At 41.5% G+C, this 21,755-nt stretch overlaps 2 protein-coding genes across 2 annotated transcripts; one reads left to right on the forward strand and one right to left on the reverse strand.

Annotated features, from left to right (window-relative positions):
- Window positions 1–1,273: 1,273 nt before the first annotated feature.
- On the forward strand, window positions 1,274–14,824 carry LOC306774151 (carboxypeptidase O-like; the record flags this gene model as incomplete). Its single annotated transcript, XM_079264131.1, has 6 exons — window positions 1,274–1,303; window positions 4,853–4,973; window positions 5,250–5,330; window positions 6,717–6,919; window positions 14,403–14,487; window positions 14,559–14,824. The coding sequence occupies 6 exons, from the start codon at window positions 1,274–1,276 to the stop codon at window positions 14,822–14,824; spliced, it is 786 nt and encodes a 261-aa protein (XP_079120257.1).
- A 3,249-nt stretch (window positions 14,825–18,073) lies between these two features.
- Window positions 18,074–19,788, reverse strand: LOC306773961 (nucleotide triphosphate diphosphatase NUDT15-like). The gene is made up of 3 exons (XM_079263911.1): window positions 19,570–19,788; window positions 18,366–18,562; window positions 18,074–18,274 (listed from the first exon to the last, which is right to left on the reverse strand). The coding sequence occupies exons 1-3, from the start codon at window positions 19,713–19,715 to the stop codon at window positions 18,147–18,149; spliced, it is 471 nt and encodes a 156-aa protein (XP_079120037.1). The 5' UTR covers window positions 19,716–19,788; the 3' UTR covers window positions 18,074–18,146.
- Between the last annotated feature and the right edge of the window lie 1,967 nt (window positions 19,789–21,755).

A 21,755-nucleotide genomic window follows, 5' to 3' on the forward strand; every position in this document is an offset into this window, starting at 1 on the left:
TTCAGAAATGTCCCAGTCAAAATCTTTCACCCTGCAGCATCTCATTTCTGAAGGCGCTTGTACCCTGCTTATTGTCAAGCTCTAACGAGAGCAGCCCAACAGGAAATAACTTTAGGTGTACCAAAATAAAAGCACAAGTACTTTACACTTCTTTAACTCTGTGATAAATTAAACTTAAAATTCCTAATTGTTAACTAATTACAAGGCAAACACAAATACACAATATTGGAAATTAAACAACTATTCTAAACAACATGATTACCACAGTTACACTCCCACCAAATCACACACTCTTTTATGTGAGATTTCTCAAAATTCTTAGCATTTGGGGTGTAAGAAAATTATCAAATCTTCAACAGTCCTCTCCAAATCAATACAGATTTTCAAGCAAGGTATTAGCTATCTTGTTCTGCTTCAAGCAGAGTAACCTTTTGTTTGGGTCTTTCCAGAAATGCAGTCTTAATTATGGGTTTCCCTTTCTTATCAACTGTAGTGTCTTTCACTAACAGCTTCACTCTTCTGACTTTACTGTCTGACCCCAAATAGACTTCTTGCCAGCTTCCATTCACAGCGTGGTGCTAGATTATCTTGGAGAAGAACAATGTCATTCACCTTCAAGTTTCTTCTGTTCCTGTTCCATTTTTGTCTTTGTTGTAAGTTCAGAAGATATTCCTTCTTCCATCGAGTCCAGAACTTGTTAGCCAAATATTGCACTTGTCGCCATCTCTTACGGAGATAAAGATCTTCACTTACAAACTGTCCTGGTGGGGGCAAAATGACAGTGGATTTCATTGTAAGAATGTGGTTTGGAGTTAAAGGTTCAGGCCCAGATGGATCATTTAGGTGTTCTGCAGTGAGTGGCCTGCTGTTAATGATAGCCATGACTTCATATAAGAATGTTCTTAAAGAGGTGCAATCAAGGCGTTTGACTGGTCGAAAGAACACTTCTTATTGTTCTTATTTGCCTCTCCCAGACGCCACCCATATGACTTGCTGCTGGAGGGTTCATAAGAAACTCGCATCCCATTCCCTTCACCTTTTCTTGATTCATTCCGTTCATGAGTTCCATAAACTCTCTTCTTGCACCAACAAAGTTGGTACCTTGGTTACATCTTAGTTGACGAACATGTCCTCTTATAGCAAGAAATGCTCTCAGAGCATTGATAAATGCATCAGTTGACATGTTATCTATAACCTCAATGTGTATGGCTCTCGAACAAAGGCAAGTAAATAGGAGACCATATCTTTTCATGTCTTTCCTTCCTTCCTTAACATGGAAGGGACCAAAACAGTCCATGCCAGTGTAAGTAAAAGGTGGGGTTGTTTGCATTCTTTCTTGAGGCAAGTTACTCATTCTCTGTTCTTCTGTACATCTTCTGTCCTTCCTACATTTAACACATTTGAAATATGTGACGACACTGCACTGCTGCATCCCAGGATCCACCATCCATTGGCTCGCAGTTCGTTGATCGTCATTCCTCGTCCTTGGTGATGTATTCTTTCATGAAAATGTTTAATGAGCAAACATGATATGTGACTCTTTGGTAGTATTGCTGGATGCTTCACATGTGGATGCAATGCAGCTTGACTTAAACATCCTCCAACCCTTAAGACGCCGTCTTTATCCAAGAATGGATTTAACTTGTAGATCTTACTGTGTGCACTCTTGACAAGTTCTTTCTTTAACTTAAGCTTTTTATCTCACTTGAGAATGCTTCTTCTTGAACTTGCTTGATAATAACTAGCTCTGTTTCCTTCCTTTCTTCAAGGGTAGTACTTTCACTGGTCTTTGGATTACCAGTCTTGCATTCTTTCACCTTCCGTCTCAGTCTAGATACTGCTCTTATCAGCCTTGACCAATCAGAGAAATTTTGTAGGAGGTCCAAAAATGATCTGCTCTCTTCTGTCTTTGTGTTAAATACAAAAGCCTTCCTAAGCTCAGGATCATTTTCCATGATGTCTCTCACCTTACATTCTCTGTCAGGTAGTTGTTTTTGCCAAAGAAATGTTGGTCCTGTGAACCAGTTTGAGGTCTTAAGCTGTTCAGCAGTCATACCTCGAGAAGCATGGTCTGCTGGATTGTTCTCAGAGGCAGCATAAGCCCACTGTTCAGGATTCGTTATGGATTGAATTCTCTGTATGCGATTGGCAACAAAGACCTGGAATCTTCTGGCATCATTATTTATATAACCAAGAACAACTTTTGAATCCGTCCAAAAAAACTCGTTCAGATCTTGGATTTCCAGCTCTTTTCAAAGCATTTTGCTGGTTTGAGTTGCAATAACAGCTGCAGTGAGTTCAAGTCTTGGTACGGTTATGACATTGATTGGGGATACTCTTGATTTCCCCATTACCAGAGAACAATGGACTTCACCTGATTCATTGATAGCTCACAGGTAAGAACATTCACCATATCCAGAGATACTTGCATCAGCAAAATGGTGAAGCTCATATTTTCTGACATTGCCAAACTTCGTAGGTAGGAAGCATCTTTTGATTTGCATTTCTGCTAATTTAGGCAAGTCCCTAATCCAGGATTCCCATTGTGGCTTTAAGTTTTCTGGAAGTTCTTCATCCCAGCCAATCTTCTCTTTGCACATTTGTTGGAGTACTTGCTTTCCCAAAAGCACAAATGGTGCAATAAACCCGAGGGGATCATATATAGATGCTACAGTAGAGAGCACACTTCTTCTAGAGAAGAAACTGGGTTTCACCCGAACTCTGAACTTGAATGAGTCTGATGTGATGCACCACTCTACTCCAAGAGCCCTCTCTATATGTGGTAAACTCAAAGACATGTCTCAATCTTCGGCAGTCGCACATTCTGCTACTGGGATGGTTACCAACACCTTTTCACTGTTTGAAACAAACTTGTGAAGTCTTAACTTACCAGTGAGACAAAGTTCTCTTGATTCTTTGACAAGTTGGATGGCTTCTGCTTCCATATTAACACTTGCTAAACCATCATCTACATAGAAATTCCTCTGAATGAAATGCACAGTGTTTTCACTGAACTGATCCTTTCCTTGTGCTGCCAAATATTTTAGGCCAAAATTGGCACAGCCAGGAGATGAGGCTGCTCCAAACAAGTGAACTTCCATCCGATAGGTCAGTGGTGCAGTTTCTAAGTTTCCATTCTCCCACCAGAGGAATCTTAATAATCTTGGTCCTCTCCTTTGACATGAAACTGATGAAACATGCTTTCAATGTCACACATGATGGCAACAGAACCCTTATTATTAGAGATTGAGTTGTTGGCAGGTAACATTAAAATTAATTTGTTGAAAAAATCTTTTTTCCACACATTTTCACACTTTTCCTAAAATAGAAATCATTAGGGTTTGAAAACACTTTCTTTGATATCTGCTTAATTTTTTACAAAGTGATTATTAATATCCTAGTCTGAAACCATGTTTAACAGAAATTGCATGAGAAGGACTTCATTTTGTGAAAAGAGTGGATTAACAAACTCAATACAACATTGTTTAAAGGGGTGCTATTATGGTATTTGGAGTTTTCTGAGCTTTCTACAGTGTTAACAGTGTTGAATCCTCATCAGATATGTGAACGGCACTGTTTTTTATTACCTAAGCGCATGTTTGAGTTTGAGTTCCAGCATGCTCTCCATTCGGTTTCCATGGCAATGAAAAACGCGTCGTTTTAGAGAGTTTTTGCTACTTGGAAATCCTTGTGACGTCCCGGGGGATAAGGTTCGGTGATTGGTTACCTTCTACTGGTTAACAAGGGCATGTACAAATACATCAGGCGGGTGGAAAACATCAGATGAAGTTATTTCCAACGGTGGCTGGTGAGTTTACCAAAGAGAGACATCCTGCTGCATTCGTTGCTGTGGGTTGCTGTTTTCCACTTCGTTTTCAGGGTCTGATTCAGGTTCCAACATGTAGGGCTGTATGCTATGTGTTGACATTGTATTTTGGGTTCTTTTATTGAGTTCATATGAGCCTAATCCTTCTGTTTATGAGATGTTACATTGACGGCAAAAGCAGTTGCGGTGCGGGCTCCCGATGTAGTGCAGTGGCGGGAGGCGGGGCTTAATGTGGAAGAGTCTCAATCCACTCGTTTTGCCCACAGGCTGATCTGACAGCCTACGGAGAGGGTCGCTCTGAAGTAAATAAAGTGATTTGTGACAATAACTCGATCAATCCCAGCCCTTCTGGGCTCAGAAATAAAAATAAATTAGCCTGAAATGCACATAATAGTTCCACTTTAAACTTAAGATATTCCATAATTATGATTGACACATCAAACAAACAGCAGATTCATTTTCATCAATGAAAAAATTCTGGTTTAATTTTATAAAATAGCTTGTAGGAGCCAAAGTTGTCAAAACATCTTTTAAATTATAAGTAACATCTACTCAGTATAAGATGTTTTAAATTGTAGGTTTGAATTTGAGGTCAAACCATGCTCTTTCTATAATGTTAGAATCCTTAGAAAGTCTGTCTGAAAATTGAAAACTTGAAATAAAGTTTGAAACCTCAAAGTATTTTGGAAGTCTGAAAAAGTCGGAATCTCTGCAAGCATAACTTCTTCATCTTCATCATCTTCATTTTCAGCCGCTTATCTGGGGTCGGGTCGCGGGGGCAGCAGCCTAAGCAGGGAAGCGTGTCTTTAATAGTCTCAATTTTCACGTTTCCCAAATCCCTCCCCCGGGCCGGACTGGACTCTCTTGCTAACCAGTTTTGGCCCCAAGGTCATATATTTGACACGCCTGACAAAAAAAAACAAAATAAAATAAGATTTTTACTTGTGTTTTTAATTGTTAAACGTCTGTGTCCAGCATGTCTTCTGTTAATCTTCAAACAAGATTTTTCTTGTCCTTTTTAACCAGATTCTGCAAACATACAAAACAGATCGAAAAATGGAAACGATGATGAAGAACATGGATTTCTACGTCACGCCGGTGCTCAACATCGATGGCTACATCTACTCCTGGAAGGACAGCACAGTCAGTACTCGTCTTTAGGCTCTGAAAGTGCAGGATATGAAAGGATTGCTGATTGTTTAGGAGAAATTATCTGCAGTTTAATCATTTTGGGAAATTATTTCTACTGCTTCACATGCTTACAAGATGAAATCATTTTGTTTGTGATGAGTGGGGAAAGAATGCAGCAGCAGCAGAAGGACAGATTTCATATTTACAGAAATGTCAAGTGGCCGTTTAATACATTCCTGAATGAGTCTCTTATTGACTGACTCAGCGTTCTGAACTGTTCAGACTCGACTGTGAAGGAAAAACAGGTCGCCGGGACCTTCAGGCGACTGTTATGGCACCGACCTCAACCGCAACTTTGAAGCCAACTGGGGCAGTAAGTGTTATTGCTGCTTTTCTCTTCTGTTTGTCAAAGTTTGAGCTGAATTTGCTCATTGTTACATATGGAAGCCCCTTCCTGTCACTTAAGATTCAATACTTACAAAGTATGTTGTGATTATGAGATTTATAGTAATAATTATAACATTTAAAGGCATTATTATGAGACCAAAAAGTCACGATGAGATAAAAGGTTATTATAAAGATAAAAATCTTCTGGGGTTTTGCCCAAATTTCCAACATAATTATAAGAGGAAATTTATAAATAAAAGATTAATAAAAATTGAACAATTTGATCTCATAATTACTTTGAATCTAATTACATTAATTTTTTATCTAATCGTTAGAACTCTAGCTGCCTATATTGTAAATTAAATCTCATATGAGATATTTTTTATTCTTGAGTGGCTGGAATGAGCCATGAAAATTACATGAAATCACATGCCTATTTCCTCTGGGGGATTTGTGTAACTGTGCCGCAAATGCCTACATTTGCAGCACAATTACACAATAAAAAAAACATTTGTGAGTTTTTTTTTTTTTTTTAAATCTTTATCTCCAGATCAGTTTCCTTCATTATCCAAACTGCTTAGTCCAATTAAGGGTTGCAGGGAAGCTGGAGCCTATCCCGGCAGTCTTTGGGCGAAAGGCAGGGTACATCCTGGACAGCTCACCAATCCATCACAGGGCCACACAGAGACAAACAACCACTTACGCTCACATTCACTCCTATGGGCAATTTAGAGTAAACAATTAACCTAACATGCATGTCTTTGTACGGTGGGAGGAAGCCGGAGTATCCGGAGAGAACCCACGCATACACGGGGAGAACATGCCGAGGACCGAACCAGCAACCTTCTGGCTGAGGCCACAGTGCAAAGCACTCTTTTATAATAGTGATTTTCCCAGAGTGATTATTACTTTAATTCTCATCATTATGATAATCATCCTTATTTTTACTTTTTACTTCCAGAAGTACATTTAATTGTTCATATTTGGAGCAAGAGATTAAAAAGTCTTATTTAGTGGTTTTTCTTAGTTTTTATATTTTAAGAATTTTGAACCTGATAATAAAAATAATATTTTCAACATAATAATAAGATACTTAGTCAATATTTCTGATTTACAAGTGGTGCAAATAGGCTGCCATACATCTTTCATCTATTTATATATAAATAAAAGCATTGACAAATGGTGAGAATGGGCTTCTACATATACATGTGTAATTTCTCTGGCCTTTTTGCCCACATGTGCAGCATAATTAAGAAATAAAAGTAATAAAAGGGAACAAAACAAAAAAAAGATTTTTCCATGTTGAAAGGTGTAAGTGGTGAGAAAGTGCTTCCATGTTTAGTTGTTTTGAGGTTTCTTCCAACATTTGCAGCTGTCGGAGCCTCAACAAACTGCAGCTCAGAAATCTACTGCGGGACGAGACCCATATCCGAGCCCGAGGCCCAAGCTGTAACTTACTTCGTAGGAAGCAGAAAGGACGACTTCCTGTGTTTCCTCACCATCCACTCCTACAGCCAGCTGCTCCTGGTTCCCTACGGACACCCCGACTTCAGCGCCTCCAATTACGATGAGCTGGTATGTACATATACAAACACAGGGTTGCATGCTTTACATAAGTCTCTGCATATTTCATCAGACGCTGAACTCGTGCAGATCTCTGTTGGATACAGAGTTTACAGTACAGTAGCTGAATTCTGCAAGAGTTAAATCCATCAGGACTTTACACAGCGTATGGAACCACATGCATGGTACCGTGACAGATGTCAGCAACACACTTGACATTCAAGAACCGTCAGCCTTCCGCTGGCAAGGCAGAACTGCAGGAAGCTGCAAAACACTGATAGTAGAGAATGAAGGCCTGTCTGTTGTTTGCAGAGACGCTGATGCAGGTAATAATCTCCAGAGAGAATTATTCTATGCAAAGCAGGATGATGCATGTATGGCTTTCAATTATGAAGAAAAAAGTACAAACCTGGAGCAGGATTAGTTGAGAAGCTTTAAAATTGTTCCAAATACTGCCTCAGATTTTGAGATCATTACTAATGTTTATGTGCAGTAGCTGTTATGAAACTTTGTCACCAGGATGCAAATAAGTGTCCAAAAGATTGGCTGGTTCAGTAAGGAGGTCAGTTAGTCACTAAAGGCGGCAATACATCAGCTGATAAGTTAGTAAATAACATAGCAAATAAATAAATTGGTTAATGAATAAATAATGAACGTGTTACAGAACAAAATGTTTAGATCCCGCTTTGCACCAGTTCCATTTCAGATAGATACAAATAAACCTTTTCATTTATTTATGTTACAAAATACTAAGAGTTTAGCTTTAAATGGGATGTATGTGGTATGTACCATGATAATCTCCCGTTCCACCACATCACCATGAGAATCTCCCATTCCACCACATTATGATGAGAATCTACCGTTCCACCACATCATGATGAGAATCTCCTGTTCCACCTTATCATCATGAGAATCACCTGTTCCACCACATCACCATGAGGATCTCCCGTTCCACCACATCATAATGAGAATCTCCCGTTCCACCACATCATCATGAGAATCTCCCGTTCCACCACATCATCATGAGAATCTCCCGTTCCACCACATCATAAGAATCTCCTGTTCCACCTCATCATCATGAGAATCTCCTGTTCCACTACATCATGAGAATCTCCCGTTCCACAACATCATGACGAGAATCTCCCGTTCCACCTTATCATCATGAGAATCACCTGTTCCACCACATCACCATGAGAATCTCCGGTTCCACGACATCATAATGAGAATCTACCGTTCCACCACATCATCATGAGAATCTCCCGTTCCACCACATCATCATGAGAATCTCCGGTTCCACCACATCATCATGAGAATCTACCGTTCCACCACTTCATGAGATTCTCCTGTTCCACCACATCAGAAGAATGTCCCGTTCCACCTCATCATCATGAGAATGTCCCGTTCCACCACATCATCATGAGAATCTCCCGTTCCACCTCATCATGAGATTCTCCCGTTCCACCACATCAGAAGAATGTCCCGTTCCACCTCATCATCATGAGAATCTCCCATTCCACCACATCATCATGAGAATCTCCCGTTCCACCACATCATCATGAGAATCTCTCGTGTCACCACATCATCAGAATGTCCCGTTCCACCACATTATGATGAGAATCTCCCGTTCCACCACATCATGATAATCTCCTGTTCCACCTCATCATCATGAGAATCTCCTGTTCCACTACATCATGAGAATCTCCCGTTCCACCTCATCATCATGAGAATCTCCCGTTCCACCACATCATCATGAGAATCTCCCGTTCCACAACATCACAATGAGTATCTCCCGTTCCACCTCATCACCATGAGAATTTCCCGTTCCACCTCATCACCATGAGAATCTCCCATTCCACCTCATCATCATGAGAATCTCCCGTTCCACCTCATCACCATGAGAATCTCCCGTTCCACCTCATCATCATGAGAATCTCCCGTTCCACCACATCATCATGAGAATCTCCCATTCCACCACACCATCATGAGAATCTCCCGTTCCACCACATCATCATGAGAATCTCCCGTTCCACCTCATCATCATGAGAATCTCCCGTTCCACCTCATCATCATGAGAATCTCCCGTTCCACAACATCACAATGAGAATCTCCCGTTCCACCTCATCACCATGAGAATTTCCCGTTCCACCTCATCACCATGAGAATCTCCCATTCCACCTCATCATCATGAGAATCTCCCGTTCCACCTCATCACCATGAGAATCTCCCGTTCCACCTCATCATCATGAGAATCTCCCGTTCCACCACATCATCATGAGAATCTCCCATTCCACCACATCATCATGAGAATCTCCCGTTCCACCACATCATCATGAGAATCTCCCGTTCCACTACATCATGAGGAGAATCTCCCGTTCCACCACTTCATGATAATCTCCCATTCCACCACATCATAATGAGAATCTCCAGTTCCACCACATCACCATGAGAATCTCCTGTTCCAACTCATCATCATGAGAATCTCCTGTTCCACCACATCACCATGAGAATCTCCCATTCCACCACATCATCATGAGAATCTCCCGTTCCACTACATCATGATTAGAATCTCTCGTTTCACCACATCATCAGAATGTCCCGTTCCACCACATTATGATGAGAATCTCCCGTTCCACCACATCATGATAATCTCCTGTTCCACCTCATCATCATGAGAATCTCCTGTTCCACTACACCATGAGAATCTCCCGTTCCACCACATCATCATGAGAATCTCCCGTTCCACCACATCATCATGAGAATCTCCCGTTCCACCTCATCATCATGAGAATCTCCCGTTCCACCTCATCATCATGAGAATCTCCCGTTCCACCACATCATCATGAGAATCTCCCGTTCCACCACATCATAATGAGAATCTCCCGTTCCACCACATCACCATGAGAATCTCCCATTCCACAACATCATGAGAATCTCCTGTTCCACCTCTTCATCATGAGAATCTCCTGTTCCACCACATCACCATGAGAATTTCCCGTTCCACCACATCACCATGAGAATCTCCCGTTCCACCACATCACCATGAGAATCTACCGTTCCACCACTTCATGAGATTCTCCTGTTCCACCACATCAGAAGAATGTCCCGTTCCACCTCATCATCATGAGAATCTCCCGTTCCACCACATCATCATGAGAATGTCCCGTTCCACCACATCATCATGAGAATCTCCCGTTCCACCTCATCATGAGATTCTCCCGTTCCACCACATCAGAAGAATGTCCCGTTCCACCTCATCATCATGAGAATCTCCCATTCCACCTCATCATCATGAGAATCTCCCGTTCCACCACATCATGATTAGAATCTCCCGTTTCACCACATTATGATGAGAATCTCCCGTTCCACCACATTATGATGAGAATCTCCCGTTCCACCACATCATGATAATCTCCCGTTCCACCTCATCATCATGAGAATCTCCCGTTCCACCACATCATCATGAGAATCTCCCGTTTCACCACATTATGATGAGAATCTCCCGTTCCACCACATCATGATGAGAATCTCCCGTTTCACCACATTATGATGAGAATCTCCCGTTCCACCACATTATGATGAGAATCTCCCGTTCCACCACATCATGATAATCTCCCGTTCCACCTCATCATCATGAGAATCTCCCGTTCCACCACATCATCATGAGAATCTCCCGTTCCACCTCATCATCATGAGAATCTCCCGTTCCACCACACCATCATGAGAATCTCCCGTTCCACCACATCATCATGAGAATCTCCCGTTCCACCTCATCATCATGAGAATCTCCCGTTCCACCTCATCATCATGAGAATCTCCCGTTCCACAACATCACAATGAGAATCTCCCGTTCCACCTCATCACCATGAGAATTTCCCGTTCCACCTCATCACCATGAGAATCTCCCATTCCACCTCATCATCATGAGAATCTCCCGTTCCACCTCATCACCATGAGAATCTCCCGTTCCACCTCATCATCATGAGAATCTCCCGTTCCACCACATCATCATGAGAATCTCCCATTCCACCACATCATCATGAGAATCTCCCGTTCCACCACATCATCATGAGAATCTCCCGTTCCACTACATCATGAGGAGAATCTCCCGTTCCACCACTTCATGATAATCTCCCATTCCACCACATCATAATGAGAATCTCCAGTTCCACCACATCACCATGAGAATCTCCTGTTCCAACTCATCATCATGAGAATCTCCTGTTCCACCACATCACCATGAGAATCTCCCATTCCACCACATCATCATGAGAATCTCCCGTTCCACTACATCATGATTAAAATCTCTCGTTTCACCACATCATCAGAATGTCCCGTTCCACCACATTATGATGAGAATCTCCCGTTCCACCACATCATGATAATCTCCTGTTCCACCTCATCATCATGAGAATCTCCTGTTCCACTACACCATGAGAATCTCCCGTTCCACCACATCATCATGAGAATCTCCCGTTCCACCACATCATCATGAGAATCTCCCGTTCCACCTCATCATCATGAGAATCTCCCGTTCCACCTCATCATCATGAGAATCTCCCGTTCCACCACATCATCATGAGAATCTCCCGTTCCACCACATCATAATGAGAATCTCCCGTTCCACCACATCACCATGAGAATCTCCCATTCCACAACATCATGAGAATCTCCTGTTCCACCTCTTCATCATGAGAATCTCCTGTTCCACCACATCACCATGAGAATTTCCCGTTCCACCACATCACCATGAGAATCTCCCGTTCCACCACATCACCATGAGAATCTACCGTTCCACCACTTCATGAGATTCTCCTGTTCCACCACATCAGAAGAATGTCCCGTTCCACCTCATCATCATGAGAATCTCCCATTCCACCACATCATCATGAGAATGTCCCGTTCCACCACATCATCATGAGAATCTCCCGTTCCACCTCATCATGAGATTCTCCCGTTCCACCACATCAGAAGAATGTCCCGTTCCACCTCATCATCATGAGAATCTCCCATTCCACCTCATCATCATGAGAATCTCCCGTTCCACCACATCATGATTAGAATCTCCCGTTTCACCACATTATGATGAGAATCTCCCGTTCCACCACATTATGATGAGAATCTCCCGTTCCACCACATCATGATAATCTCCCGTTCCACCTCATCATCATGAGAATCTCCCGTTCCACCACATCATCATGAGAATCTCCCGTTTCACCACATTATGATGAGAATCTCCCGTTCCACCACATCATGATGAGAATCTCCCGTTTCACCACATTATGATGAGAATCTCCCGTTCCACCACATTATGATGAGAATCTCCCGTTCCACCACATCATGATAATCTCCCGTTCCACCTCATCATCATGAGAATCTCCCGTTCCACCACATCATCATGAGAATCTCCCGTTCCACCTCGTCATCATGAGAATCTCCCGTTCCACCACATCATGATTAGAATCTCCCGTTCCACCACATTATGATGAGAATCTCCCGTTCCACCACATTATGATGAGAATCTCCCGTTCCACCACATCATGATAATCTCCCGTTCCACCTCATCATCATGAGAATCTCCCGTTCCACCACATCACCATGAGAATCTCCCATTCCACAACATCATGAGAATCTCCTGTTCCACCTCTTCATCATGAGAATCTCCTGTTCCACCACATCACCATGAGAATCTCCCATTCCACAACATCATGAGAATCTCCTGTTCCACCTCTTCATCATGAGAATCTCCTGTTCCACCACATCACCATGAGAATCTCCCGTTCCACCACATCACCATGAGACTCTTCCGTTCTACCACATCACCATGAGAATCTCCCGTTCCACCACATCACCATGAGAATCTCCCGTTCCACCACATCACCATGAGAATCTCCCGTTCTACCACGTCATAATGAGAATCTCCCGTTCCACCACATCAACATGAGAATCTCCCGTTCCACAACATCATGAGAATCTCCTGTTCCACCTCTTCATCATGAGAATCTCCTGTTCCACCACATCACCATGAGAATCTCCCGTTCCACCTCATCACCATGAGAATCTCCCGTTCCACCACATCCCAAAGCTGTTCTGTTGGATGTAGATCTGGTGACTGTGGAGGCCGTTGGAGGACAGTGAACTCATCATCATGTTGAAGATGATGTGAACTTTGCGACATGTTGCATCATCCTGCTGGAAGTTTCCATTAGAAGATGCTAAACTGTGCTTATAAAGGGACGGACATGGTCAGCAGCAGGACTCAGATAGGCTGTGCTGGTTAAACCAGGTCATGCTGGTATTCATGGACAAATGGGGGTCAAGAAAGCATGTGGAGCTGAATTGGAGACTCATCAGACCAGCAACGTTTCTCCATCTTTTATTTTCAGTTCTGGTGAGTCAGTGTGAATTGTAGCCTCAGTTTCCTGTTCTTACTGACAGAAGTGACACCTAGTGTGGTCTTCTGCTGCTGTAAGCGGTGCTAGCTCTAGCCTTTCCCAGTATTTAGTAGCAATCAGCTACGTCAGCTATGAAATAGCATGACGTCATCGCAGCATGACACCTTCTTTTAAATATAACAAAGAAAAGCAATGAAACAAAGGTGAATGGTGAAAATCCAGAAGTTTGTCTTCTTTCTTCGAACAGTAACAAAAATTCATTTTGTGTTTAAACATGAAGATTTTTCCAAACAAAAGTGACGTTTCTTTCACTGATTGCAGTGTGTTAAGGTCTGCCTCGAGGATCAGATCGATAACAATGGAAATGTGAAACAAATATAGTACGGGTTGGATCAGATGCCGTGGGTCCCTTCTGTGTTTTTTACTGGAAATGCAAAAAGAATGCGTACTGACCCACCCCTAGCCATCCTGAACCCCGTGGAGGAAACAGAGCTTACTAGAGGGGTCTAGCGGATACTAGACCCCTCTACCTTCCCTGACAGCTACTTTCCTTACCGAGGAGTTGGGGAAAAAGTGACTGTACACCATCTGCTTCAAGGTTGAACATGTTTTGTGTTCAGAGACTGCATATCTTGATTGGAACTAGCGCGTAATTGACTTCATGTTGCCTTTCTATCATCTCCAACCAGTCTGTCCATTCTCCTCTGACATCAACAACTAGATATTTTCTCTTTCAGACCTACTTTGTAAACCCTGGAGATGGTTGTGTGTGAGAAACAGCTTCAGTCCTCAAGCTGATATTTCTAGAAGCACACTGTGACTGCAGTGTTTCCTCACTCTGTTCTCACATCCCCACCAGTGTTTGTGCGACATATCGAAGATGGCGTCATACATTAGGAGCACATTTCTCATGTTTTTCAAGTGACTGAATTCTCTACTCATTTTGCCGTAATATGTCGATCGCAGGATGGAGCCATGAATACAGATGAAGCCCCAGAACATTTTACTCTCCAAATCTCCTGTTTTAGACTCGTATTAGAGCACGAAAGTAGTCTTGTGCATTGCAGTGATTACCTGACAAAAGCTATTTTCTGGTTCCTCAGATGGAAGTGGGACTGAAAGCAGCCGATGCTATTTACAACGTCCACGGGAAATACTACAAAGTTGGAGCCTCACCAGATATATTATGTATGTATTTACTGCAGAAACAACTGACTACTACCTCATTTTACCTAACCTTAAAATAAACCTTTCTTCAGACCCCAACTCTGGCTCATCCAGAGACTGGGCCCGGATGCTGGGGATCTCATTAGCCTACATCTTTGAGCTGAGAGACAATGGGACACACGGCTTCCTCCTCCCAGAGGATCAGATCCAGCCGACTTGTGAGCAGGCCTACAGCGGAGCTCTCCACATCATCACCTACGCCCACGATAAGACCTTTAACGGTGCCGTAGCAACCGCCATGGCGACCCTTTGGACCGTGCTGTTAGCAGCAGGCATCACCACAGCCAACTTGATGTGAAGAGAAAAGATGCTTTTCTTTTATTCAGTCTTACATCCTGATTTAATCTGCTGTTTTATCACATTTTAGAATAAATGCAAAAGCATTTTGTGAATGAACAATAATGTATATTTCATATTAACAGCTGCAGCTTTAGTTGTTGAATGTTTGTTTTGCGTAAATGTCAAATTCCTTCCAGTCATTGATGGAATTAAACATTTTATACATCTGTGAAAAGAATTTAAATTGGATTTTTTTCATTCATTCATTCATTTTACATTGCGGAAGACACAAAGAACCAGATTTACAATCGGACTCCAAGTGACTCCACATACAAAAGAGATCCTGACTGAAGTCTGTTCGGGTCCATCAGAGATAAGATCATGTTTACAGAGTTTATCTACTCATGCGTTTCTACATAAGATGTACAGGATACTACCAGACCAATAACAGATAGAAAGTTTAAGATAAAGCAGGTTATGTCCTGTTCATGTTAGGAATGAGGTCTAAGTGGAGCTCATGTAGCTCAGGGTCTTGTTTATATGTGAGGGAAGGATAGAGTGGGAGGTCTGCAGGTGGATCCGTGCAGCGTCTGCAGTGATGTGGACTCTACCAATCTGTTGTGGTGAAGGGGCTGCCTTCACGTATAATCATCAGCAGTGGGTAGTTAAAAAAAAACAAGAGTCGCGAAGACAAGAGACCGAAATGAGTTTCCTCTGCACAGGACACACTAGAGGGATTATATCTCTCGGCTGGCCAGAGAACGCCACGAGATCCAGCTGATGAGCTGACAAATGTGGAAGGAAGTCTGGTTTTCCCTGCTTAGGCTGCTGCCCCCACGACCCAACCCCGCATAAACGGCAGAAAATGGATGGATGGATGGACGGGCGGATGGATGGATTCATGGATAGATGGACAGAAGCACAGATGAATGGATGACCCCCCATCATGTTTATCCTCTTTACATTTACTTAATGTGATACTTGTAGCCGTACTGTGAGCAGACCCTCAACTGTTGAGCAGCAGCATTATAACAGTTAAAATGACATCATCTGCATACATCAATGCAACCTGTCGTACAATGAACCACAGACAAAAAAAAAAACAGGACACATGATGCCTGTCTGACCCCAGCACTTATTTTAAAAGGAGAAAACTGTTTCTCTATCTCATGGGCATTGACTGGTGGGTGCACTATAAGGATAAAATTCCATCTATAGATTTGGGAACCCCTCTGTTATATAATAAACTTTTCATGAGTTACATGACCAAAAGTTTTTCAAGTATCAATAAAACAAAAGTTTTAAAACTGTGTCCAGTATCCAAATCCAAAATCTCTTTCATGGTGTAATATACAAAATTTTAAAATAATTGTCATGTTACGCTCTATTTTTCTATATCAAGTAAAAATGAGTAAGTAAAAAGGAGTATTGCAGATACTGATACTTTTAAATAAGATTGTCCAAAGCATTTATTTAACATGCTGTGTTTAAAAATGTAGTATTATCTTGCCAAGAAAGGCAGATTTTGGGCATGGAAGTGCATCGTCATAGCAGTGAACCAAATCCACGAAAAACAACTTTAAACTCCTTATTTAAGAAGATGCTGGGAGTCTTTCAGCCGGTAATTTAGGGGACTGCAAGATGAAGCACCTGGTGTCATGCGATTAGCAAGTCTGTTGTTGCATCTGACATTCTGGTCCATACTTCTCAACAGCTGGTGGTGTGTGTGCTGCTGGCGGGAGGCCATTTGCTTCCTCATTTACCTGTGTAGCTGAGTCACGTGATGGTACATGAAGAGGCTTTGATTGAATGCAGCAGCTCATCCTGCACAGAGGAGACGAACAGACTAAAATATCGATGATTACACTATAGTATCAACTGAAAACACCACCGTTGGTATCCATATTATACCAGTCGAAATAGCAGAGGTTGTGTTTAGTTGTACAGCTGAGACACAACCAGCAAAAGAGAAAATCAGAAAGAAGAAAATGCAGAAACCGCCAAATAAAAAGCACATGAAAAAGACGCACAAGGTGAGATCAGCAAATTATTATTCTTCTGGTGTTTTCAGACAGCTACAATCTTTACATCAAAGCATTATCTCTACCAACTGGTGTCAAAACGTGGAAGTGAACTCTGAACTCAGAATTGCCCCAGAGTAAATGAACTGACTTCAACATGGCAACGTAATAGACATATGGAAATATGAGTACGGCGATGCAAGACTGTTTTATTGACGTCCAGATTTAGTACATAGGGGAGCAGAAATAGACCTTTACAGAGACTGACGGGAAGGCCGTCCCAAACATGCGCATTGGTGCATAAACAGTCATTACTCGTGCCGTATTAAAAGTCATAATTTGGCATTGTCTCAGTGACCAGGGCTGAAATAAAACTGTTCGAGTCCCTGTGCCCAGAGTGTTCCAGGGACCCTCTTCCACACAGCAACACTGTCTATATTGGGAATGATACACTGTTAAACGACATTTCGAACATCCCTCAGCCAGTGGTACCAGTAGCAATACACTAGACACTGTGGTGTAACTATCTCACTTTTATATACATTTTGTTTTATGTCCAAACTGCTGGTGTATGCCCTATGTGGCCCCCACGTGGGTCCCAAGTGGGGACCGTCCCCATAATGCTTATTGGATAATCTGGTCTTGTCAGTGACAGACCCTGGTTTTGTTTATGTAGGTGCCTTGTCATAAATGTCAACATAACCAACTAAAAACTATTTTATCATCCTTATGCAGGAAGTTTGCAATGTTTTAAAAATGGCTTATATTTCGAGTTTTCATCACTGGTTGTCCAGAAGCAAAATTATTACTGCTGTCATTCTAAAAATCTGGATTTGGTTTTATTTTTGTGAGAAAAGACCATTTTGGGGGATTTGGTGCCTGGTCATGGCAGTGGATTAAAAAACGGATACAGGGTGACCCACCTGATGTCACAATTTATCACACATTACATTTTACATTCTGGTCCATACCCCTTACCAGTGAACTCTGATAGGGATTTATTTGTACTCATTTTGGTGCTCAAAAGCATTCACTTGCACAATTTTTTATAGGAGGTATCTTTGCATCCCTAAACACTGTTACATACATCTATAAACTGGAGTTAAACCCGCCACACACTGGTGGTGAAACTCTGTATTGGGTCTGACTGGAAAATTAAACCACACTTCAATTCCACATCTTGCATCAGGTGGAATTATTGCAAAGAATAAATCTGAGTGGCAATCTCATCATGACTGCAAACTAGACACTTTCAACAACATCAAGTTTAATTTGTTGTTTTATAATAATAAATAATAACAGTTTACGATGAAAGGCTCCTCATGTCACAAAGGAAATTCGGGTTTCCGTGCTCCTGAAAGGCTGGAAGCCTTGCTGTCTCAGACCGGCCAGCGGCAGGAAAAGTTGCTGCTCTGGAGGAAACTCGTCCCAACGTGTCCAGGTCCAGCCTGAAAGACAAGAAGTCAATACTCAGCATTAAACCTGATGAACTACAGATGAATTATGACAAGTTAAAAACAGTATTTCCACCGTTTGTACCTTCATTCTTGTCTGGCTCCAGGTTCTCTGGCTCTCCAGGCTGCCTCCTGTCCAGTTCTCCTTGCATGATAATGGTGACATAGTGGTACTGCTCCTCCAGTTTGATGGAGTTTACCACTGAAGCAAAGCGGACATTCACCAAATGCACTCCAGTTTCCTCCAGTACTTCTCTGTGGGCACATTCTTCCCATGTTTCCCTTTCAAAGACATGAAATCAGGGTCATCCAAATCCATAGACTGTATATAAAGAGATGGACATAGCCTCCGTGGTGTCACCCATAGGTTTCTGAAGAGCTGAATTGAAGCTTGGTGGGCGGTTCCTATCATCGCCATTTTGGCAGAGGCATGCGCATCATCTCACCCGGAAAATACATATATGGGCAAAGAGGTGGAGCTGAGAGTGGGGCTGTAAGAGTCATGGTGGATGATTGACATTGAGTGAACTCCGAACTTTCTGTAGCGAAGAGCTAACCGAACTAACCCGGAGATAAGAGCTAACCAGAGAACGGAGGTAAGCAAGCTAAAGCTAAGCCACGTTGTTTACTGGCTAAAAACTGTGGTTGTTCTACATTCTTCTTACTTCAAGCGGGAGATCGGGTACCTGTCAATCAAAAGAACACGCCCATATATATGCTAAACTTCAAGATTAAATTACTTTTAAACGGGCAAGTTAGAAAAAAATTCACTCCTCTCACAGTTGTCATAAAGATAAACCTGATCTATTAAACCAAAAAAGGATTTTTGAACCAGGCTGTACACATGTTTATTTCGGCTGTGAAGTTGGTCTTTTTAACATGAGAGTCTATGGGGATTTGCTCGGTTTTGCAGCCAGCCCCTAGTGGAAGAAGGGGGGACTGCAGTTTTATACACTACTGCATAGGCTGCACTTTTTACTGCCGAAGGCTCTGTCCATCTTTCATGTACGGTCTATGTCCAAATCCTTTTCCTTCTTTAATGTCAGAGCAGGCCGTGTGCTGCGGGATCATTACCTTCCACCAAACTCCACTTAAAAAACAGCTAATTTAAAGTTGAGCACCATATTTTACCATTAAATTCCAAATGATTCATTCAGATCGTGTTTTTTGTGTTTACTGAAAAAGTTCGGGAGTTATTCAGTATTCATAAATACATTAATACGTGACAAACTTACACCGTAAGTCAGTAAAAGCTTTGTGAACTGTTATTGTGCTAGCAAGCTACCTACCCGAACTCCAGGTGACCACCGGGGAGCTGGTAAGTTCCTCTGCCCACTGCACTCTTCCGTTTCCCCAAAAGAACACAGCCAGGGTGGGCAGAGTCAATCACCAGTACCCCAACTCCAACCCCTGGACGTTTAACCTGTTTGTCCATCTGAACACAAAAATTAGTTCAACATTTTCAACCTTTCCTGCAACGCCATGCAGATGCTCCATCACAAGATAGTTCCCTGTCGTCCACTTCCGTGTTCGCCGAAAACACGGAAATATTCGCGAGTTATAGTCTTTCACCCATACAGTCTATGTTTTCACCTCAAAATTAGAACGGAAAATAATACAAAAACAAATTATATGTAGCTTTTAATGGTAAAAACTTGTCTAATTTAGCCCATAAATTTGCATAAAGTGTATTAAAAGTGTTCTTGATTTGATTAAATTATAATGATCCATCCATCCATCCATTCATTATCCTCACGGCTTAGTCCGAGGAAGGGTCGCAGGGAAGCTGGAGCCCATCCCCGCAGCGAAAGGCAGGGTACACCCTGGACAGCTCGCCAGTCCAAGCAGAAATTATAATGATACTTGTTAGTAATACAATTTCATTCTACAACGGGGTGCAATACTGCCATCTGGTGACTATTTATGGAAGGTGTTTTGTTTGTTTTTATGATCAGTGAATATACAAATTCGTTTAGGAAGTAAACAAGATCATGACAGGAGAGATCTAAAGGGTCTGCACATAAACATGAACAAATCAATTTATAGGTTGGAACAATGGGATTCATGCTGAGCGTAAATCAAGAAAACACTGAAAACAAAAGCCCAAAAAAACCTTGCACATCAATATCAAAAAAGCACTTTGTATGGAAATGAATGGAGACTAAATGAAAACAGATGAGCAACAGACTTTTCTTCTTTAAAGATCTTTTTGCAATCTTACTTTTTTCTAGGGGTGAGAACAGTGAAAACTTGTTCTTAATAGGGAATTTTTTTTTTTTTTTTTAAATATTATTTGTTCATTACAATGTAGTGGTAACCCACTGAACGTAATACTAATAATAGTATCAGAAGTATTTGGATATATAATATTAGAAAGCCAACAGAATGGAACATTATTATTTTTCTGCATTATTATGGGAAGATTATGGATTTGTCTAGAATTTATTATGACGTTATCCTACTGTTATAGTCAAACTTTGTTCTTAGACATTGTCTGGATCTGATGGGGTTTTTTTTTGTTTTACTTCTTTTATTATATTTTATTAATGCTTACAATGCTTTTATTTCACCGATGTTAAATGTTTGACATTTTCTTTAGCTGGGACTAAAGGTCTTTATAAATAAAATTAATATAATGGTGTTTCAACAATGACTTTTTATTGCTGGTTATCATCCTATCGCCTGGCCTGGGCATTCTCAGGCTCCAGCCCCGAACATTTGTCATCAAACCCCGAATGATTTTTCAGTCCAGAAGGAAAAAGTTTAACTGAGTCGCCTTATGACGGTAAAGAGGAAGGTAGTTTTGTAATTTCTAGACTTCAGTGAATGCAACATAGGTAAAACGATTCGACCAATCGGAGGGGAGTTTTACGGAAGCGGGAAATTCTCCGTGTTTTGATTGGCTGACAGCCTGGCAGTTTTATCCCCAATCTGAACTACTCTGATATTATTCCTAATTCGAGTGGACATTAGTAGTAAACATAGAAATCATACGATTATTATTTTTTAATTTAAAGAATTGTGGCGGCTGCCAATGGACAGCAAGACCAACACATGAAACAGGGAAACAAACAAGCAATTTAAATCTTGTATGTCTTCAGAATTACATTAACATTAGGCAGATCATTGGTGAGAGTTAGTACTTCGAAGGTTAAGCCAGTTATGCTAAACCATTACCCTTGCCCTTTGCTGTTATACACATTTGTATTACTTTGTATTTATTGATAGTTTAGTACTGTAACATTGTTTTTATTTTCATTCTGTGCAGCACTTTGGAAACTGTTTATGTTTATAAAATTGAATTTCCCTTTGGGGATTAATAAAGTATTTTTCATTTCATAAAATGTGCTGTATAAATCAAATGGATTGAATTGGACTGGATTAAATCCAGTGGTGAAATCTATTTGTGACTGGAGAACGTCCCGAATTTCCCAAAACCACCAAGGAGAGGTAAGTGTGTGTGTGCTTTTTGTTG

This window comes from Telmatherina bonti (assembly GCF_933228915.1).
Source record: "Telmatherina bonti genome assembly, chromosome: 24".
In the NCBI taxonomy this organism is placed as follows: domain Eukaryota; kingdom Metazoa; phylum Chordata; class Actinopteri; order Atheriniformes; family Telmatherinidae; genus Telmatherina; species Telmatherina bonti.